This window comes from Salvelinus fontinalis, chromosome 28 (assembly GCF_029448725.1).
Source record: "Salvelinus fontinalis isolate EN_2023a chromosome 28, ASM2944872v1, whole genome shotgun sequence".
Classification (NCBI taxonomy): Eukaryota; Metazoa; Chordata; class Actinopteri; order Salmoniformes; family Salmonidae; genus Salvelinus; species Salvelinus fontinalis.
The window spans coordinates 24,244,652-24,264,664 of NC_074692.1; the positions used below are offsets into that span (position 1 = coordinate 24,244,652).

At 44.1% G+C, this 20,013-nt stretch overlaps 1 protein-coding gene across 5 annotated transcripts in view; it reads left to right on the top strand.

The window, feature by feature from the left end:
- Nucleotides 1–20,013, top strand: part of LOC129826471 (ras GTPase-activating-like protein IQGAP1) — a 96,464-nt gene that overhangs the window by 25,237 nt on the left and 51,214 nt on the right. For all 5 annotated transcript variants that reach the window (XR_008755039.1, XM_055887233.1, XM_055887234.1 and 2 more), the window contains exons 3-5: nt 4,268–4,424; nt 8,243–8,320; nt 10,904–10,980. Coding sequence is in view for 4 of the 5 variants with exons in the window: in XM_055887233.1 (XP_055743208.1) it covers nt 4,268–4,424; nt 8,243–8,320; nt 10,904–10,980 (312 nt within the window). In the remaining variant the exon portion in view is untranslated. The remainder of the gene's footprint in view (nt 1–4,267; nt 4,425–8,242; nt 8,321–10,903; nt 10,981–20,013) is intronic.

The following is a 20,013-nucleotide window of genomic DNA, read 5'->3' on the forward strand; positions in this document are numbered from 1 at the left end:
CAACCAACCACATTGTTTCACTCCCGGAAGTGCAGCTTCAGAGGCTGGAGAGCTTTGTTACTGACTGAGCCAGGATATTCTTCTCCTCTCGTTCACTTTATCTCACCCTTGTCCTCTTTTTCTTGCTTGGTTTCTTTCTTTCCTCCCACCTCTCTCCTCATTTGCTTATGTAATAATACACTTTTCCTCTTATTTTCATCTGTGATTTAAAACGCCCACAATGGTGTGTCAGTAAAGCCTTCCCAGCCTTGTATCTGTGTATGTACACTCTTGCGTTTCCCCTCTCCTCCACTACTTGAGCGCTAGCCAGTACAGAAGGCCGGCCCTCTCCAACCCATGCAACCAACTCTCATCAAGTGCTCACTGTGATCAGGCGGACATGGCATGGTGTGCTGTTATCTCTATCAGCCACCCACACAAAGCCCTCTGTGCCTCCAGTCACACCGCCTCTATTCCAGATTGGGATTTGTTATTGTTTTTTTTTGGCGAGGGCAGGCCCTGGTTGTGTTTGTCCTGTAGTCCCCTGGGCCAGTTCAGTAGCCACAGTGCTGCAGTGTGTAGAATGTGGCCATGGCACTGTTCCAAGATGGTGGATTAATGTCAGGTAGCGTTAGCTCAGAAGTATGCCGATCTGACACAGCGGATCTGACTGGTGTGCCGATCTGACACACCACTCAGATTCTTCAGCCCTGTTGAACTAATTTCCCACTTTCCCAGGCCATTATGGCTCAGCATGGCAGCATTGGACCAACTGATATCTAGGCCTGTATTCACAGTGTCTCCAGAATACGAGTGCTGATCTAGAATAATAGTGAAGACATCAAAACTATGAAATAAAACATATGGAATCATGTAGTAACCAAACACGTGTTAAACACATTAAAATATATTTTAGATTCTTAAAAGTAGCCACCCTTTGCCTTGATGACAGCTTTGCACACTCTTGGCATTCTCTCAACCAGCTTCACCTGGAATGCTTTTCCAACAGTCTTGAAGGAGTTCCCACATATGCTGAGCATGTGTTGGCTCCTTTTCCTTCACTCTGCGGTCCAACTAATCCCAAACCATCTCAATTGGGTTGAGGTCGGGTGATTGTGGAGTTCAGGTCATCTGATGCAGCACTCCATCACTCTCCTTGGTCAAATTGCCCTTATATAGCCTGGAGGTGTGTTGGGTCATTTTCCCTACTACAATGTAGAAAATAGTAAAAATAAAGAAAAACCCTTGAATGAGTAGGTATGTCTAAACTTTTGACTGGTACTGTACATGTAGAGTTGCTTTTTCTGTGTCTGTCAACATCCTCTCATGTTTCCTTTGATATCAGAAAGCCATTGATTTGCCATAATACAGTTTGCTGTAATAAAATGTCCTTATGTACCGTAGAATCTTGGCATTCACCAGCAGGGTTTTGTTGAAGAATCACATCACTTTATAATTTTATCAAATCCTCCTTAGCAAGACTGTAGAACAAACAAAGTACCTTACAATGAATGGCAGATCGAAGGAACTGTTCATTCTGCAATAAAACTCTACAATGAAGTTAAAGTGAGTTCACCCAAATTACAAATGTACGTATTGGTTTCCCTACCCTGTAAGCAGTCTATGGACAAGATATGACAACAATCCATGCTTTATTTTAGTTTCGCTGACACTGTTTCCACATGCTACCATTTTAGCATTTGTGGCACAAATCCCATTCAAGTCATGGGACCGGTATTAGCATTTTTCCATGCATCATGTTTAAATCCTCTAAGTGACTTTGTTGATCTTCACAATCAATTTGACATACTTTCTGATGATTTGGACATGATGTGTGGGAATTTATAATATCGGTCCCATGACTTGAATGGGATTTGTGCAACAAATGTTAGCATGTGGAAATGATGCCAAGGAATCTAAACCAAAGTCATACCTTGCCCATAGACTGCTTAAAGGGTAAGGAAACCAATGTGTCATTTTGTAATTTGGGTGAAATATCCATTTAATTGAATCAATCAACATGATGGGGTACCATGGCATGGACTGACTTGCCATAATAACGTCATGTTTGTTGTGGTTGTCCACACAGAGACAGTAAGTGCTGACAGAGGAGAGGGAATGGTGTGTTTGTTGGGTTGACACGTTTTGGGGCAGAGTGTTGTCTCTGCTGTGGTGGTTCAGCCTACAGACAGACGTTGACTTGTCATTAGTGGTTGCATGGAGGAGGGTAGGCCTGATGGAGTGAGAAGGACGGAGGAGGCCTGATGGAGTGAGAAGGACGGAGGAGGCCTGATGGAGTGAGAAGGATGGGGGAGGGGAGGCCTGTTTTAAAAAAATATATATATATATTATCATGAATGAAGTTGGACTTTACTGTGATTTTAATAATAACCTCTAACACCTTGTGTGTGTTGAACATCCCCCCCACACATTTGACAAGGAACTCACTTGTGAAACAAATCTTACTGTAACATTTTATAGGGAACTTAACATTATTCTCAACTGACACTTCACTTGCTGCAAGGTTCAACATCTAAATTGGTGGTTTCAGTTCAGCTTTCAAGGGTTTGTATGATTACTGTGGTAACGAACGCAACAGATGCATTCATATTGTAAATTTAAGTGTGATCTCTTCTCTCGCTCTCCCTCTGAGCACATGCATGACAATTTGTCTTATAGGATTTCACTCATCTTGACTCAAGACCCAGAATCACTTATAGGCCTACTGTTGAGTTTGTTGAGGACCAAACCCTTGTTCCCTGCCCCATATACTCCTGAACAGTTTACTCTTATGCCCCAAATAGTCTTCTATTAAACAGTTTACAGGAACCTAATGTATTGCCCAAAGGCATGCCTCTCCAACCCCCCTACACTGGTATGTTGGACAGTGAATGTGGGAGCTGGAACAATGGGCTCTTATCTCTGGGTCAGTACCAGTCTATTAACACCACAGACCGAGAGGGTTTATCATCCTCAAGCATGTCAGTCAATTTATAGACACATTGACATGTGTTATGTCGGTATACATTGACTGACTGAATGTACAGGTTGATCGTGTAGTCTAATTCCTTAGATTAAGATTAGTGACTGGATGCACAAACCAGCACGTCATGTGAAATACTGTACAGTCAATATAAACCCAAACCAGCTGATAGTGCTGTTTTGATCTTGGATTTAGAGATTTTGTAACAGTTGTGGGACTCCTTAATGACCCTTCCACCTGTGCCTTTCACTGAAGGCTTGATGTAATTTTTGTGACTTGCACGTGCCTCTCCAGGTGTGTTTGTGTACTCACTTGGTATATTGTGAAATTTAAACCACTGCCACAGTCCTACAATACCTAATCCTTCAATACCATGAAATGTCAGGAAGCAAGGAGGATTCCTGCGGATGCAGACATGGACTTAAATAAAGCTTGTAGCCAACATACAGAAAGGTGGCGAGGTGTTTTTTTTTTTTTTCTTGGGTGATGACTGATGATTTGGTTTTGTCCTGTGGACCATAAGACCTGAAGTGAATCCCAACAACCACCAGAGGAACGTTCTGAGTTAGCCTAGGTCTACTGCTGGTTTTCCCTTGACCGTGCTGCTCCTTCGGTAGGTGCAGGGAAAGCCAATATTGACTTATGTGGTGCTAGCGTAGGCAGCTTGTCAGTTAGCCTGGTAATGGCTCACATGCTCTTAGATCGCAGATCAACACGGGGCAAGGTGATGGACAGACCAAGGTTCTGTTTGTTTATATATGCTTGTATCCATGACGACAGCTTTCATATTGAGGGAACCGGTAACTTGAAGCCAAGGAATGAGCGGGCAACAGGTTCAAAGTCAGACTTTGGTCCAAACATTTGCGTTTTGTTATCCAGAAACTCCTCAAAGATGATGAACATATGAACCTTTGATGTTCTGGGATCGGTGTCTCTGCTAGTGTTTACTTGGCCTCACAGTTAGCCTACATAGGCAGGGCGGGACCCTACACCCTTCCTAACAAATCATCCAAAGGAAACGCTGGTATATGTTTCTATACAAATAACCCTGTGTTATTCTGTTGTGATATCAGTGTCTCTTCCCTATTGCTCCATATGAATGACTGGAGAGCTGTTGCCATTTTGTTGTGAGATCAGTTTCTGTTCCAGTCGTCTACATATAAATGACTGAACAGATGTTGTCATCATTAGAATCAGCAGAACGGGCATCCCCATTCAGTTCAATTATTAGTGTCCCCATAGGAGCAAAGCAGGAAGTATATATTTTGTTCCTTTTCTGAGATCAGTGTTTGTGTGTATACCCAGGTGGATGGAGGCGTGTGTAGAGGAGGAGCTGCCCTCCACCACAGATCTGGAGGAGGGTCTGAGGAACGGAGTCTACCTTGGAAAACTGGCCAAGTTCTTTGCTCCCAAGATGGTGTCTGAGAAGAAGATCTATGACAGGGACCAGGCCCGCTACAAGGTGACCTTTGTCCTCATGTTGGAAAGATCTGGTACCGCAGGATACTCTAAGTAAATTGACACTTTTTCAGACTATGAATTGAACTAGGCTACAGAGTAAAACTGTCACAGACACAGGATCACAACTGGGTGGCAGTCGGCGCTATCTAGTTCCTCCTCCCCCATACCCCACCTTTATCTAGTTCCTCTCCCCCCACACCCCACCTCTATCTAGGTCCTCTGTCTCTCCCCCACACCACATCTCTATTAGAGGTCGACCGATTATGATTTTTCAATGCCGATACCGATTATTGGAGGACAAAAAAGCCGATACCGATTAATCGGCCGATTTATATAATATATACACTATCCTACACATATAATGTATACAATATCATACACACACATTTTTGTAATAATGACAATTGCAACAATACTGAATGAACAATGAACACTTATTTTAACTTAATATAATACATAAATACACGCACACAGCTCTGAAGTGACAATGATACTGAAGAGTCTGCTTAGGAGACAAATACTCAACTGTTTGAATAAAAATAGAGTTTAAGTTACCTGTGATGAATGTTGAAAACAAAAACTTTAATTTCTATATGCAGGAAATCCTATTTTAATAATGGGCATGGTAAGAATTGACAACCAAAGTGCGAGTCATAACTCCCATGACACCTTCTAGCAAAATCTGAAAAGCGGTTCCTTCATTTATTCCATAGGATATTTTTAGATTCACTTAAAATAAGGTCTGTGTTTCGTGTAGGCTTACATCACCGTGCCAATTTTATAACTGTGTAGATATCCATAGGACAAGGTAACTCTGATCAATATTGGCTAAATATAAGAGAAGATGAAAAAAAATTGTAGAGTGGATTTATGAAAATATGTTGACAAACGTTACCTTATCCTAGTGAGATTTACACGGGTATCAAAACGTCGAGGCGGTTTAAGCCTGCACGAAACACAGACCTTATTTTAAGTAGATCAAGACATTCTCTATGGAAGACATGAACGGTAAAATAATGAAGGAACCCCTTTCAAATTCAGCCGCAAGTTATTACAGGAATTATAACGCGTCGACTATTTCTCTCTAAACCATATACCTTTGACTAATCCGGAAACTATCACCTCGAAAACAAAACGTTTATTCCGTTCCGTATTTTATCTAACGGATGGCATCCATGAGTCTAAATATTCCTGTTACATTGCACAACCTTCAATGTTGTCATAATTACGTAAAGTTCTGCCAAATTAGTTCGCAAAGAGCCAGGCGGCCCAAACTGTTGCATATACCCTGACTCTGCGTGCAATGAACGCAGGAGAAATGACACAATTTCACCTGGTTAATATTTCCTGCTAACCTGGATTTCTTTTAGCAAAATATGCAGGTTTAAAAAATATATACTTGTGTATTGATTTTAAGAAAGGCATTGATGTTTATGGTTAAGTACACATTGGAGCAATGATAGTCATTGATTGATTGTTTTTTATAAGATAAGTTTAATGCTAGCTAGCAACTTAGCGAATGCAGTGAGCTAAGGTAACAGGCAGGCTCCACGTGGAGTGCAATGTAATCAGGTGTTAGAGCATTGGACTAGTTAACTGTAAGGTTGCAAGATTGGATCCCCCGATCTGACAAGGTTAAAAATCTGTCTTTCTGCCTCGTTGAAAATAAGAATGTGTTCTTAACTGACTTGCCTAGTTAAATAAAGATTAAATAAAGGTGTAAAAAAAATAAAAAAAATAAAAATAATAATTCGGCAAATCGGCGCCCAAAAATACCGATTACCGATTGTTATGAAAACTTGAAATCGGCCCCGATCTAATCGGCCATTCCGAAATCGGTCGACCTCTAATCTCTATCTAGTTACTCTCCCCCCACACCCCACCTCTATCTAGTTACTCTCCCCCCACACCCCACCTCTATCTAGTTCCTCTCCCCCCACACCCCACCTCTATCTAGTTCCTCTCCCCCCACACCCCACCTCTATCTAGTTCCTCTCCCCCCACACCCCACCTCTATCTAGTTACTCTCCCCCCACACCCCACCTCTATCTAGTTACTCTCCCCCCACACCCCACCTCTATCTAGTTACTCTCCCCCCACACCCCACCTCTATCTAGTTACTCTCCCCCCACACCCCACCTCTATCTAGTTACTCTCCCCCCACACCCCACCTCTATCTAGTTACTCTCCCCCCACACCCCACCTCTATCTAGTTACTCTCCCCCCACACCCCACCTCTATCTAGTTCCTCTCCCCCCACACCCCACCTCTATCTAGTTCCTCTCCCCCCACACCCCACCTCTATCTAGTTCCTCTCCCCCCACACCCCACCTCTATCTAGTTACTCTCCCCCCACACCCCACCTCTATCTAGTTACTCTCCCCCCACACCCCACCTCTATCTAGTTACTCTCCCCCCACACCCCACCTCTATCTAGTTACTCTCCCCCCACACCCCACCTCTATCTAGTTACTCTCCCCCCACACCCCACCTCTATCTAGTTACTCTCCCCCCACACCCCACCTCTATCTAGTTACTCTCCCCCCACACCCCACCTCTATCTAGTTACTCTCCCCCCACACCCCACCTCTATCTAGTTACTCTCCCCCCACACCCCACCTCTATCTAGTTACTCTCCCCCCACACCCCACCTCTATCTAGTTACTCTCCCCCCACACCCCACCTCTATCTAGTTACTCTCCCCCACACCCCACCTCTATCTAGTTACTCTCCCCCCACACCCCACCTCTATCTAGTTCCTCTCCCCCCACACCCCACCTCTATCTAGTTCCTCTCCCCCCACACCCCACCTCTATCTAGTTCCTCTCCCCCCACACCCCACCTCTATCTAGTTCCTCTCCCCCCACACCCCACCTCTATCTAGTTACTCTCCCCCCACACCCCACCTCTATCTAGTTACTCTCCCCCCACACCCCACCTCTATCTAGTTACTCTCCCCCCACACCCCACCTCTATCTAGTTCCTCTCCCCCCACACCCCACCTCTATCTAGTTCCTCTCCCCCCACACCCCACCTCTATCTAGTTCCTCTCCCCCCACACCCCACCTCTATCTAGTTACTCTCCCCCCACACCCCACCTCTATCTAGTTCCTCTCCCCCCACACCCCACCTCTATCTAGTTCCTCTCCCCCCACACCCCACCTCTATCTAGTTCCTCTCCCCCCACACCCCACCTCTATCTAGTTACTCTCCCCCACACCCCACCTCTATCTAGTTACTCTCCCCCACACCCCACCTCTATCTAGTTCCTCTCCCCCCACACCCCACCTCTATCTAGTTCCTCTCCCCCCACACCCCACCTCTATCTAGTTACTCTCCCCCCACACCCCACCTCTATCTAGTTCCTCTCCCCCCACACCCCACCTCTATCTAGTTCCTCTCCCCCCACACCCCACCTCTATCTAGTTCCTCTCCCCCCACACCCCACCTCTATCTAGTTCCTCTCCCCCCACACCCCACCTCTATCTAGTTACTCTCCCCCCACACCCCACCTCTATCTAGTTCCTCGCCTCTCCCCCGCACCTCTCCCCCGCACCTCCATGGCGTCATAAAGGAAATGTCTAATCCCAGATCCAACGCAGACAGCCCCACTTCCTGTCAACCATCTCCCAAGGGACAGAGAGATGCCCCCCCCCCATGTTAAAAACAGCAGCTGTGCTGACAACACACTCACGCACACACTCTCCTTCATCTTTCCGTGTGCGTGTGCGATTCCTACCAAAAACATGCTATTTCTGATACACAACAGACTCAGTTGCAGGGATTTAATATTTCTATTTTGTCTGTGTTTGTCTCCAGCACACAGGACTTCACTTCAGACACACAGACAACACAGTGCAATGGCTACGGGCCATGGAGTCTGTAGGGCTGCCTAAGGTACGACTAACACACACACACACACACACTGCCCAAGTCCCTCCTACCAGAGGCATACAGTATCAGAACCTTGTAGTAACTGGTGATATCACAAGGCTGAGATGCCTGTTATGGATTTTACTAAGTCAAATGACAGTGGACCAGGTAAATTAAAGCACGCTGTTTGTTCTACTGCATCCTTATGGAACACCTTATTGTCATGCCATGTGATGGTAACACTGGAATTGCTCAGAGATACATGTTTGATGATGATCAATCAATTAATTATTCTGTTTTGGGGAAGCAGTACACTTACCAAAGGAGAATCTTTAGGAGTCGACAGACAACCAATGATATGATACATTGTTTATTCATATGGTTATTAGGGCCTCATCTTCTCATTATTGATGGATTAAAATGTTTCGCTATTTGTTTTAATTCAAAATAATGATCAGGGTAGGGGAATAGGTACGACATTCCAGCAACAAACGCTGACACTACACATCCAAGTATATTGGACCAAATTATGAAAGACAAGAATTGTACATTTGAATTCCGTAAAGTCATTGTGGAAGAGGTGAAAAAATAATTGTTGTATATCAACAATGACAAGCCACCGGGGTCTGACAATCTGGATGGAAAATTACTGAGGATAATAGACGGTATTGCCACTCCTATTTGCCACATCTTCAATTTAAGCCTATTAGAAAGTGTGTGCTCTCAGGCCTGGAGGGAAACTAAAGTAATTCCGCTACCCAAGAATAGTAAAGCCCCCTTTACAGGCTCAAATAGCCGACCAATCAGACTGTTACAAACCCTTAGTAAACTTCTGGAAAAATTTTGTTTGACCAGATATAATGCTATTTCACAGTAAACATATTGACAACAGACTTTCAGCATGCTTATAGGGAAGGACACTCAACAAGTACTGCACTTACACAAATGACTGAGGATTGGTTGAGCGAAATTTATGATAAATTGATTGGGGGGGGGGCTGTCTTGTTAGACTTCAGTGCAGCTTTTGACATTATCGATCATAGTCTGCTGCTGGAAAAACGTGTTATGGCTTTACACCCCCTGCTATAATGTGGATAAATAGTTACTTGTCTAACAGAACACAGAGAGTGTTCTTTAATGGAATCCTCTCAAACATAATCCAGGTAGAATCAGGAATTCCCCAGGGTAGCTGGTTAGGCCCCTTGCTTTTTAATTTTTTTGACTGTCCACATGCCACTGGCTTTGAGTAAAGCCAGAATGTCTATGTATGCGGATGACTCAACACTATACACGTCAGCTACTACAGCGACTGAAATGACTGCAACGCTCAACAAAGAGCTGCAGTTAGTTTCAGAGTGGGTGACAAGGAATAAGTTAGCCCTAAATATTTAAAAAACTAAAAGCATTGTATTTGGGACAAAACATTCACTAAACCCTAAACCTCAAGTCAATTTTGTAGTAAATAATGTGGAAATTGAGCAAGTTGAGATGACTAAACTGCTTGGAATAACCCTATATTGTAAACTGTCATGGTCAAAATGTATTGATACAGTAGTAGCTAAGATGGGGAGAAGTCTGTCTATAATAAAGCGATGCTCTGCCTTCTTAACAACACTATCAACAAGGCAGGTCCTACAGGCCCTAGTTTTGTCGCACCTTGACTACTGTTCAGTCGTATGGTCAGGTGTCACAAAAAAGGACAGGAAAATTGGCTCAGAGCAGGGCAGCACGGCTGGCCCTTGGATGTACACAGAGAGCTAATATTAATAATATGCATGTCAATCTCTCCTGGCTCAAAGTGGAGGAGAGATTGACTTCATCACTACTTGTATTTATGAGAGGTATTGACATGTTGAACGCACCGAGCTGTCTGTCTAAACTACTGGCACACAGCTCGGACACACGTGCATACTCCACAAGACATGCCACCAGAGGTTTCTTCACAGTCCCCGAGTGCAGAACAGACTATGGGAGGCACACAGTACTACGTGGAACTCTATTCCACATCAAGTAACTGATGCAAGCAGTAAAATTCAATTTAAAAAACATATAAGAAAACACCTTATGGCACAGCGGGGACTGTGAAGCAACACAAACAGGCACAGACACATGCATACACACACAATAACATATGCGCTATACACACACATACACATGGATTTAGTACTTTAGATACGTGATAGTGGGGGAGTAGGGGCCTGAGGGCACACAGTGTGTTGTGAAATCTGTGAATGTATTGTAATGTTTTTTAAATTGTATAATGGCAGCAGCTAATGGGGATCCATAATAAATACAAATAGATTGCTTCACTGTTGTTCACCACTACTGTTCCCTTTTGGGAAACACATGGACATCCACAGCAGTCAGCCAGGTAGGTGTATGTACAGTAAGACACACTGACAGGCAAGAATTACATCACCCAAAGGTGTGTGGCAGTGGCCAGGAGGATACAGAGGAATAGTGTCAGACTGCTTCAGGTTGAAAATGAGCTGACAGTCTGAAAGAGTAGTGTGCTCGCTGTGCCTCTTGGCTGCTGCACTGTGCAAGGTATCAGGAGACGTTAATGAAAGACCTATGACTAATGCCTCCTCTGGTTGCTACTTTCAGATATTCTATCCTGAAACGACAGATGTGTACAATCGCAAAAACATGCCCAAGGTGGTGTACTGCATACACGCATTAAGGTAAGACAGGGAGCATTCCAACACAAGGTGGGTTTTCTATCTGACTCACCCCCCATTAGGCTTACTGCTCAGTGCTTACATCATGCCTCTTACTCTTTGTCCAAAACACACTAGAATATTTCTTGTTTCTTGACTGCACATTATATTGTGTAGGGGACCTAAGTTTTTAGCTCTTCTTCTGATGTTTGAAGAGCCCTAAAAACATATCATATAATATTAATGTCAAAATGGGACTTGAGGATCATTTTTGAAAAGGTTAATGTGTGAAACAAGAGAAGTGAAGATGAATGGAGGAAAATGGTAAAAGATGACATGAAACTAGTATTGGCTGTTTCAGTTTATGGTTAAAACATGATATTTTCACAATTCATGGAAAGAAGATGTGGCAATATGCAGTCATTTCCCAAGCTTGCCGTTGTTTTTGTGCGTTTGTATGGATATCGTTTGCGCATGCAATGCTAGGTTCAGCCTCAGAACTGATAGGTGACTTCCTGTATACATTGAGTCATTTCCTGCCAACAGACTGCTTCAATTTGTAAGCTTCCTCGAGCTATTTAGTGTCTCCTTTGACAATGTTCTCTTGAGTCTACAAGAGACCACAATGATGTCATTCTCACATAGTATCGTCTGTAAGGAATGCCAGATGTTATATTGGGAGCTGACGGTGGTAGAAGGGCCTGTCTATCACTCAACTTTTTAGTTTTTTAATTAATAGCCCTCTCACCATATTTTAATGTGAAGCCTATTTTCTTATGTGCAGTCAGTGTTGACTCTGACTCCTAACTTTCAGTGAGCATTGAAATACCTGTGTTATATGAAAGATGAACTGGAATGGGTTTATCTGAGATCATGTTCAGAGGGATTTTACTACACAACCTCAAGCGTTAGGCTTTCTGCTCTATATACATTGCACACCCATTATAGCCTATATAACATTGTTATGGCAGGTTCACACATTATAGCCTGTACAGTGGCCTGCGAAAGTATTCACACCCCTTGGCATTTTTCCTATTTTGTTGCCTTACAACCTGGAATTAAAATCGATTTTTTGGGGGGGGTGATTTAATCATTTGATTTACACAACGTGCCTACCACTTTGAAGATGCAAAATAATTTGGGGGGTGAAACAAACAAGAAATAAGACAAAAAACTAAAAACTTGAGCGTGCATAACTATTCACCCCCCCCCACCCCCCCTCAAAGTCAATACTTTGTAGCGCCACCTTTTGCAGCAATTACATCTGCAAGTCTCTTGGGTTATGTCTCTATAAGCTTGGCACATCTAGCCACTGGGATTTTTGCCCATTCTTCAAGGCAATTGAGGTCTGGGCTTTGACTAGGCCATTTAAATGTTTCCCCTTAAACCACCCGAGTGTTGCTTTAGCAGTATGCTTAGGGTCCTTGTCCTGCTGGAAGATGAACCTCCGTCCCAGTCTCAAATCTCTGGAAGACTGAAACAGGTTTCCCTCAAGAATTTCCCTGTATTTAGCGCCATCCATCATTCCTTCAATTCTGACCAGTTTCCCAGTCCCTGCCGATAAAAAAAACAACATCCCGACAGCATGATACTACCACCACCATGCTTCACTGTGGGGATGGTGTTTTCTGGGTGATGAGAGGGGTTGGGTTTGCGCCAGACATCGGGTTTTTCTTGATGGCCAAAGCTCAATTTTAGTCTCATCTGACCAGTGTACCTTCTTCCATATGTTTGGGGAGTCTCCCACATGCCTTTTGGCGAACACCAAACGTGTTTGCTTATTTTTTTCTTTAAGCAATGGCTTTTTTTCTGGCCACTCTTCTGTAAAGCCCAGCTCTGTGGAGTGTACAGCTTAAAGTGGTCCTATGGGGACAGATACTCCATTCTCCGCTGTAGAGCTTTGCAGCTCCTTCAGGGTTATCTTTGATCTCTTTGTTGCCTCTTTGATTAATGCCCTCCTTGCCTGGTCTGTGAGTTTTGGTAGGTGTGCCTCTCTTGGCAGGTTTGTTGTGTTGCCATATTCTTTCCATTTTAATAATGTATTTAATGGTGCTGCGTGGGATGTTCAAAGTTTGGGATTTTGTTTATAACCCTGATCTGTACTTCTCCACAACTTTGTCCCTGACCTGTTTGGTGAGCTCCTTGGTCTTCATGGTGCCGCTTGCTTGGTGGTGCCCCTTGCTTAGTGGTGTTGCAGACTCTGGGGCTGTCATGATCTCATACTGAGATCATGACAGATCATGTGACACTTATATTGCACACAGGTGGACTTTATTTGGTGTTCTCGGTATCAGTATCTCTACTTGCACATTCATCTTCTGCACATCTATCACTCCAGTGTTTAATTGCTAAATTGTAATTACTTCGCCAATACGGCCTATTTATTGCCTTACCTTCCTAATCTTACCTCATTTGCACACACTATATATACTTTTCTATTGTGTTATTGACTGTATGTTTGTTTATTCCATGTGTAACTCTGTGTTGTTTGTGTCACACTGCTTTGCTTTATTTTGGCCAGGTCGAAGTTGGAAATGAGAACTTGTTCTCAACTGGCCTACCTGGTTTTACTAATTTTACTAATTATGTGACTTCTGAAGGTAATTGGTTGCACCAGATCTTATTTAGGGACTTCATAGCAAAAGGGGTGAATACAGATGCACGCACCACTTTTCCGTTTTTATTTTGTATAATTATTTGAAACAAGTTATTTTTCTTCATTTCACTTTCCCAATTTGGAATATTTTGTGTATGTCCATTACATAAAATCCAAATAAAAATCTATTTAAATTACAGGCTGTAATGCAACAAAATAGGAAAAACGCCAAGGGGATGAATACTTTTGCAAGGCACTGTATCATGTTATGGCAGGTTCACACATTATAGCCTATATAACGTTGTTATGGCAGGTTCACACATTATAGCATATAGAGTGCCTTCAAAGTATTCACACCCCTTGACTTTTTCTACATTTTGTTGTTTTACAAAGGTGGGATTGTCAATGATTTACACTAAATACTCTAGTGACAAATTGGAAGAAAAATTCTAACATTTGTTAAAAATATATGACAAATTAAACACTAATATATCTTGATTAGATAAGTATTCAACCCCCTGAGTCAATAAATGTTAGAATCACCTTTAGCACTGATTGCAGCTGTGAGTCTTTCTGGATAAGTCTCTAAGAGCTTTGCACACCTGCATTGTACAATATTTGCACAATATTATTCAAAAAATTCTTCAAGCTCTGTCAAGTTGGCCATTTTCAAGTCTTGCCATCGATTTTCAATTTGATTTAAGCCAAAACTGTAACTCAGCCACTCAGGACCATTCAATGTCGTTTTGGTAAGCCACTCCAGTGTATATTTGGCCTTGTGTTTTAGGTTATTGTTCTGCTCAAAGGTTAATTTGTCTCCCAGTGTCTGTTGGAAAGCAGACTGAACCAGGTTTTCCTATAGGATTTTGCATGTGCTTAGCTCTATTCCATTTATTTTAATCCTAAAAAGCTCCCTAATCCTTTCCGATGACAAGCATACTCATAACATGATACTTGAAAATATGAAGTGGTAGGGTAGTCAGTGATGTGTTGGGTTGGATTTGCCCAAAACGTAACGCTTTGTATTCAGGACATAAAGTACATTTGGCAATTTTTTTGCAGTTTTACTTTAGTGCCTTATTGGAAACAGGATGCATGTTTTCGAATATTTTTTTATTCTGTACAGGCTTCCTTTTCAAATAAAATAAAATAAAATGGTATTTGTCACAAGCGCTGAAAACAACAGGTGTAAACTTTACAGTGAAATGCTTACTTACAAGCCCTTAATAACAAACAATGCAGTTTTAAGAAAATCCCTAAAAAAGTAAGAGAAGAATAACAAATGATTAAAGAGCAGCAGTAAATATCAATAGCGGGACTATATACAGGGGGTACCGGTACAGAGTCATGGCCATGCAGTCATGGGTGAACAGGGAGTACAGGAGGGGACTGAGGACACTCCCCCGAGGGGCCCCTGTGTTGAGGATTAGCATGGCGGATGTGTTGTTACCTACCCTTACCACCTGGGGGCAGCCCGTCAGGAAGTCCAGGGTCCAGTTGCAGAGGGAGGTGTTTAGTCCCAGGGTCTTTAGCTTATTGATGAGCTTTGAGGGCACTATGGTGTTGAACGCTGAGCTGTAGTCAAAGAATAGTATTCTCACATACTGTAGGTGTTCCTTTTGTCCAGGTGGGAAAGGGCAGTGTGGAGTGTAATCGAGATTGCATCATCTGTGGATCTGTTGGTGCGGTATGTAAATTGGAGTGTGTCTAGGGTTTCTGGAATAATGGTTTTGATGTGAGCCATGACCAGCCTTTCAAAGCATTTCATGGCTATAGACGTGAGTGCTACGGGTAGGTAGTCATTTAGGCAGGTTGCCTTGGTGTTCTTGGGCACAGGGACTATGGTGGTCTGCTTAAAACATGTTGGTATTATAGACTCAGACAGGTAGAGGTTGAAAATGTCAGTGAAGACACTTGCCAGTTGGTCAGCGCATGCTCGGAGTACACAACCAGGTAATCCGTTTGGCCCCGCGGCCTTGTGATTGTTGACCTGTTTAAAGGTCTTACTCTCATCGGCTGCGGAGAGCGTGATCACACAGTCGCCCGAACAGCTGATGCTCTCATGCATGTTTCAGTGTTACTTACCTCGAAGCGAGCATAGAAGTTATTTAGCTCATCTGGTAGGCTCGTGTCACTGGGCAGCTCTCGGCTATGCTTCCCTTTTGTAGTCTGAAATAGTTTGCAAGCCCTTCCACATCTGATGAGTGTCGGAGCCAGTGTAGTATGATTCGATCGTACTACATTCGTCAGCTCTACCCTTTAGCTCAGTGCGAATGTTGCCTGTAATCCATGGCTTCCTGTTGGGGTATGTACGCGTACAGTCACTGTAGGGACGACGTCCTCGATGCACTTATTGATAATGCCAGTGACTGATGTGGTGTACTCCTCAATGCCATCGGAAGAATCCTGGAACATATTCCAGTCTATGCTAGCAAAGCAGTCCTGTAGTTTAGCATCTGCTTCATCTGACCACTTTTTTATTGACCGAGTCACTGGTGCTTCCTGCTTTAATTTTAGCTTGTAAGCAGGAATCAGGAGGATAGAGTTATGGTCAGATTTGCCAAATGGAGGGCGAGGGAGAGCTTTGTACGCATCTCTGTGTGTTGAGTAAAGGTGGTCTAGAATTTGTTTCCCTCTGGTTGCACATTTTTAACATGCTGATAGAAATTAGGTAAAACTGATTGAAGTTTCCCTGCATTAAAGTTCCCGGCCACTAGGAGCGCCGCCTCTGGATGAGCGTTTTCCTGTTTGCTTATGACGGAATGCAGCTCATTGAGTGTGGTTTTGGTTACAGCGTTGGTCTGTGGTGGTATGTAGACAGCTACAAAAAATATAGATAAACTCTAGGTAGATAGTGTGGTCCACAGTTTATCATGAGATACTCTTCCTCAGGCGAGCAAAACCCTGAGACTTCCTTAGATATCGTGCACCAGCTATTGTTTACAAAAATGCATAGGCTCCCGCCCCGTTTCTTATCAGAGGCTGCTGTTCTGTCCTGCCGATAGTGTATAACCCGCCAGCTGTATGTTCTTATTGTCGTCGTTCAGCCATGACTCGGTAGTGATGTACGTGCTTTCAGTTCGTCCCATTTACAGTGCTTTGCAAAGGTTTTCATCCCCCTTGCCGTTTTTCCTATTTTGTTGCATTACAACCTGTAAAGCCCGTACATAAGATCTGGTGCAATCAATTACCTTCAGAAGTCACATAATTAGTTTGATTGCACACAGGTGGACTTTATGTAAGTGTCACATGGTCTCAGTATATACAGTTGAAGTCGGAAGTTTACATACACTTAGGTTGGAGTCATTAAAACTCGTTTTTCAACCACTCCACAAATTTCTTGTTAACAAACTATAGTTTTGGCATGTCGGTTAGGACGTCTACTTTGTGCACGACACAAGACATTTTTCCAACAATTGTTTACAGATTATTTCACTTATAATTCACTGTATCACAATTCCAGTGGGTCAGAAGTTTACATACACTAAGTTGACTGTGCCTTTAAACAGCTTGGAAAATTCCAGAAAATTATGTCATGGCTTTAGAAGCTTCTGATAGGCTAATTGACATAATTTGAGTCAATTGGAGGTGTACCTGTGGATGTATTTCAAGGCCTACCTTCAAACTCAGTGCCTCTTTGCTTGACATCATGTGAAAATCAAAAGAAATCAGCCAAGACCTCAGAAATAAATTGTAGACCTCCACAAGACTGGATCTTCCAAGACGGCGTAGCAGTGTAGACGTCTTTGTCCTGTCGTGTCCCTTGTATATATCTTTTTACATCATTTTCTTCGCATATCTTTTAAAAATACTTTCTTAAACCTCAACTTCTAAATACTCTCCTGCAACCCGCCTCACCCAATGTGGCGTGGATCTGCTTTTTTCTAAAGTATTTCTATTTACTTCTGATCTGGAATCCATCTACTGAAGATAGCCAGCTAACTGCCTACCAGCTATCAGTTAGCAAACCATTGCTAGCGGTCATCAGCTAACCTTTAGCTCGGAAAGCTCTCGCTAGTTCGAACAACGTGACTAAAACCAGAGCATAACGGACCTATTTCTCCATATCCCCGGATTCCTACCGCAAACTCTGAACATTTTCATCTGGATCTTCGCAACTAGCTAACCACAATCCCGGGTGACCACTCCTGGCTAGCGTTTCCATCCCGGAGCAGGCACCGGAGCAGGCACCAATTAGCCTGAAGCTAATCGGCTAGGGCTCCTGTGCTACCACTGAAGCCCACTCCTGGGCTACAAGACCCGGACCCATTTACTGCCGGTACGGAGCACGGAACCCCGCCTATCCTCTACGACTGGAATACCGACATAATCTGCCCGGGGACTCCAACAGGCCCCTCAGGCGTGACGCCCGCTGAAGGCCCATTCTGCTAACCTACTAGGCCTGTTAGCTACCTAGAGCTACCTGGAACCCTACTAATTCCACGACTGGTCTATCGACGTCACCGCACGAAGAGGCAAAAACAGACTTCCCCCCCATCGCGACGTCCCCCAAAGGCTAACTTGCCTGCCCCGGTCTGCTAACTGCTAGCTTATCTTGCAGCTAGCGCAGCCAGGAAGCTAGCACCAGTTAGCAAACACAATTCTACAATTCACAACCTCTCTTTCGCCATCGCTATCCGGCTTGGATTCTCTGTCGACACGACCACGTCTGGTTTGCAGACGTGCCCTCAACCGGTGCCCTCAACCGGCCTCCGTCTGAGCAGACCCCCTCCGTCTGAGCAGACCACCCCCCCGGGCTACTAACTTTAAACGCGTGCTAGCTTAGTGGAGGCCTCACTACTCCATCTACGGCTGCCCCCTGGACACTATGATCACTTGGCTACATAGCTGATGCCTGCTTGACTGTCCATTAATTCACGGTACTCCATTCTGTTTATTTGTGTTTTATCTGTCGGCTCTGTGCCTTAACTCAGGATCTGCGTGTAGTTAATCCGACCCTCTCTGCCCAGTCGTCGCCATTTTTACCTTCTGTTGCTGTGTTAGCTGACTAGCTGCTGTTATCTGACCTGCTGTTTTAGCTAGCTCTCCCAATCATGACCTGCAATCACTTTATGCCTTATTGTATGTCTCTCTCAAATATCAATATGCTTTGCATACTCTTGTTCAGGCTAGTTATCATTGTTTTGGTTTGCAATGGACCCCGTAGTTCCACTCTCCGTACCTCTGATACCTCCTTTGTCCCACCCCCCACACATGCGGTGACCTCACCCATTGAGACCAGCATGTCCAGAGATACAACCTCTCTTATCATCACCCAGTGCCTGGGCTTGCCTCCGCTGTACCCGTGCCCCACCATACCCTGGTCTGCACATTATGCCCAGAATCTATTCTACCACGCCCATAAATCTGCTCCTTTTATTCCTTGTCCCCAACGCTCTAGGCGACCAGTTTTGATAGCCTTTAGCCGCACCCTCATCCTACTACTCCTCTGTTCCTCGGGTGATGTGGAGGTAAACCCAGGCCCTGCATGTCCCCAGTCACCCTCATTTGTTGACTTCTGTGATCGAAAAAGCCTTGGCCTCATGCATGTCAACATCAGAAGCCTCCTCCCTAAGTTTGCCTTACTCACCGCTTTAGCACACTCTGCCAATCCTGATGTCCTTGCCGTGTCTGAATCCTGGCTTAGGAAGGCCACCAAAAACTCTGAGATTTCCATACCCAACTATAACACTTTCCGTCAAGATAGAACTGCCAAAGGGGGAGGAGTTGCAATCTACTGCAGAGATAGCCTGCAAAGTTCTGTCATACTTTCCAAGTCTATGCCCAAACAGTTTGAACTTCTAATTTAAAAAATTAATCTCTCCAGAAATAAGTCTCTCACTGTTGCCGCCTGCTACCGACCCCCCTCAGCTCCCAGCTGTGCCCTGGACACCATCTGTGAATTGATCGCTCCCCATCTAGCTTCAGAGTTTGTTCTGTTAGGTGACCTAAACTGGGATATGCTTAACACCCCGACAGTCCTACAATCTAAGCTTGATGCCCTCAATCTCACACAAATCATCAAGGAACCCACCAGGTACAACCCTAAATCCGTAAACATGGGCACCCTAATAGACATTATCCTGACCAACTTGCCCTCCAAATACACCTCTGCTGTCTTCAATCAAGATCTCAGCGATCACTGCCTCATTGCCTGTATCCGCCACGGGTCCGCGGTCAAACGACCACCCCTCATCACTGTCAAACGCTCCCTGAAACACTTCTGCGAGCAGGCCTTTCTAATCGACCTGGCCCGGGTACCCTGGAAGGATATTGACCTCATCCCGTCAGTTGAGGATGCCTGGTCATTCTTTAAAAGTTACTTCCTCACCATATTAGACAAGCATGCTCCGTTCAAAAAATGCAGAACCAAGAACAGATATAGCCCTTGGTTCACTCCAGACCTGACTGCCCTCGACCAGCACAAAAACATCCTGTGGCGAACTGCAATAGCATCGAAG